This window comes from Perkinsus marinus, assembly GCF_000006405.1.
Source record: "Perkinsus marinus ATCC 50983 genomic scaffold scf_1104296939758, whole genome shotgun sequence".
Classification (NCBI taxonomy): domain Eukaryota; phylum Perkinsozoa; order Perkinsida; family Perkinsidae; genus Perkinsus; species Perkinsus marinus.
The window spans coordinates 5,760-7,627 of NW_003213081.1; the positions used below are offsets into that span (position 1 = coordinate 5,760).

The window sequence follows — 1,868 nt, forward strand, 5'->3', positions numbered from 1 at the left end:
ACCAGGGACGCGCATCCTTTTGGTAGGACCTCTAGTGGCCGCCACAACTGTCCAGGTATGGGAGGGTTGGGCCGCGGGGGAGGGTTCCGGAACAGAGGTCGGTGCCTCGCGAGCTGTGCATACGAGGTGGGAGGTATCGGCGCGCTGGTTAGAGGAATTGGTGGCAAGGGATGCCAGAACAGCGGATGGCGCCGCTTCAGCGCGGTGGGGAGGGGTGAGAATAGAGCCGGGACGTGCCGCGCCCTCGATCAGCGTAAGGTGGTGCCTGGTTAGCACTTGTAAGACCTTTTGGCCTCTGAGCTGATGCTCAGGAGGTAGAAGGTCTAGGACGCCAGCGACGGCGTCAATCACTTCCGAAGGCCGGTAAAGAGAAGCCGACACACCGTTGAACTTATTGAGGAGCTCGTCCAGGCCCGCTGGACCAGACTCCCGTGGGGATCCAATTTCCACGCTGACAGGATTTACCATTTCTTCATCGGGAGACACAAGCGAGCGTGGACTCAATTCGGCGCGAGACGAATTCGGATAAAAATCACCAAAATCATAGTTTTCCAACGAATGAGTGCAGGCTTCATCAATCTCCACGTCGCTGTCATCAGCGCACAAATCATGCCAATTGATTTTACTCGAAGCCGGATCCCCACGGTGTCCAAGCGAGCGAGAGACCATCCCACCATTTTTACCAATAGATTTCCTCGGAATGAGATCACCTCTATCTTTACCTTTCCCCTTCGCACCACGGAAAGTCACGGCTTTGTCGACCATGGGTTCGCCCTTAGGGGCTCCTGTGATAATAGCTTCCCTGCTGAGGATAGAGTCCTCGATACCAGACTTGTGTGCACTCGATGGCTCTTCGCGACACGGGCTGTCGGGCGGGAAGAGGGGAGGGGTTAGGTCCGATGATTCGTGAACGTCTCGAACTGTCATAAGAAAACAAAAGAACTTCACAAGCCATGACAACGTATAAGCAAATCGCGGGATGCCAATCCAGGTCAATCACTCGCCCCGGTCGTTTCGGATACTCTCGTGTCAGTTTTCAGCGGAATCTTAGGGACGGCTTCGCAGCGTGAGGAATTGTAATACATCGCTGAATCTCATATTCGATTTATTCAACTCCAGACGAATGTCCGTGAGACGAAATTTGAAATCCTTACACCCGTTTCCAACGCGCTCTATGCCACGGACCGGAATTACTTCATTCCAGGAGACTGAGAGCTGACTCGGATCTTTGCAGGTGAGGAGCGAGGAGAGGGAGAAATTTCCTGACTCCCTGGTTTGAAGGAAACACGAGTTGCGGTCATCATCTTAATGAGCGCGGTCTTTATACACGGATCTTTGACGAGGCATAGAGTGCTGCACCATCATGGAAGTTTATTGGATGGCGAGAGGAGGGTTGGTTGATATTTGTTGCCAAATGTTCGCTCGCTTCTCATTGGGAACCCCTCGGTAACCCTCGTGTTCCATAATGTGACTGCAAGTCCAGCTGCTGCTCAATAATTAGTCCTTAGCATGTCTCTCGGCATCGTGCTCGTTCCTCTGAAGATATATACATACAGCTTAAACGAACGATAACAGTGCTCATGGAGTCCATGACACGGACGGCAACTTTTGAGTTACCCTCCTTTTCGTGCCATTGCTGGAGAACGGCGATAGTCACCAGGACGAAGGGCGTTCTAATATCATATTAGTAATATGCTCCCTTGTCGTCCAAGTCTCGGAAGGAATGGTATGCACAAGTGGACATAGGCTGACGACTTCCACTATCGCTCGCCGTCACACAAGTGGGACAACCGGGCAGTTTCGTTTGTCATGCTCATTCCTGTGCCTGCGTTGGGCTCATCAACAATCCGTATGAGTCATCGGGGTAG

General features: G+C 52.4%; 1 protein-coding gene across 1 annotated transcript in view; it reads right to left on the reverse strand.

Annotated features, from left to right (window-relative positions):
* Pmar_PMAR029214 (hypothetical protein) overlaps positions 1-468 on the reverse strand; it is a gene marked incomplete at both ends in the record, with an annotated part of 3,506 nt that extends 3,038 nt beyond the window's left edge. The window contains one exon of the mRNA XM_002782310.1: positions 30-468. Coding sequence (XP_002782356.1) covers positions 30-468 — 439 coding nt within the window. The remainder of the gene's footprint in view (positions 1-29) is intronic.
* Between the last annotated feature and the right edge of the window lie 1,400 nt (positions 469-1,868).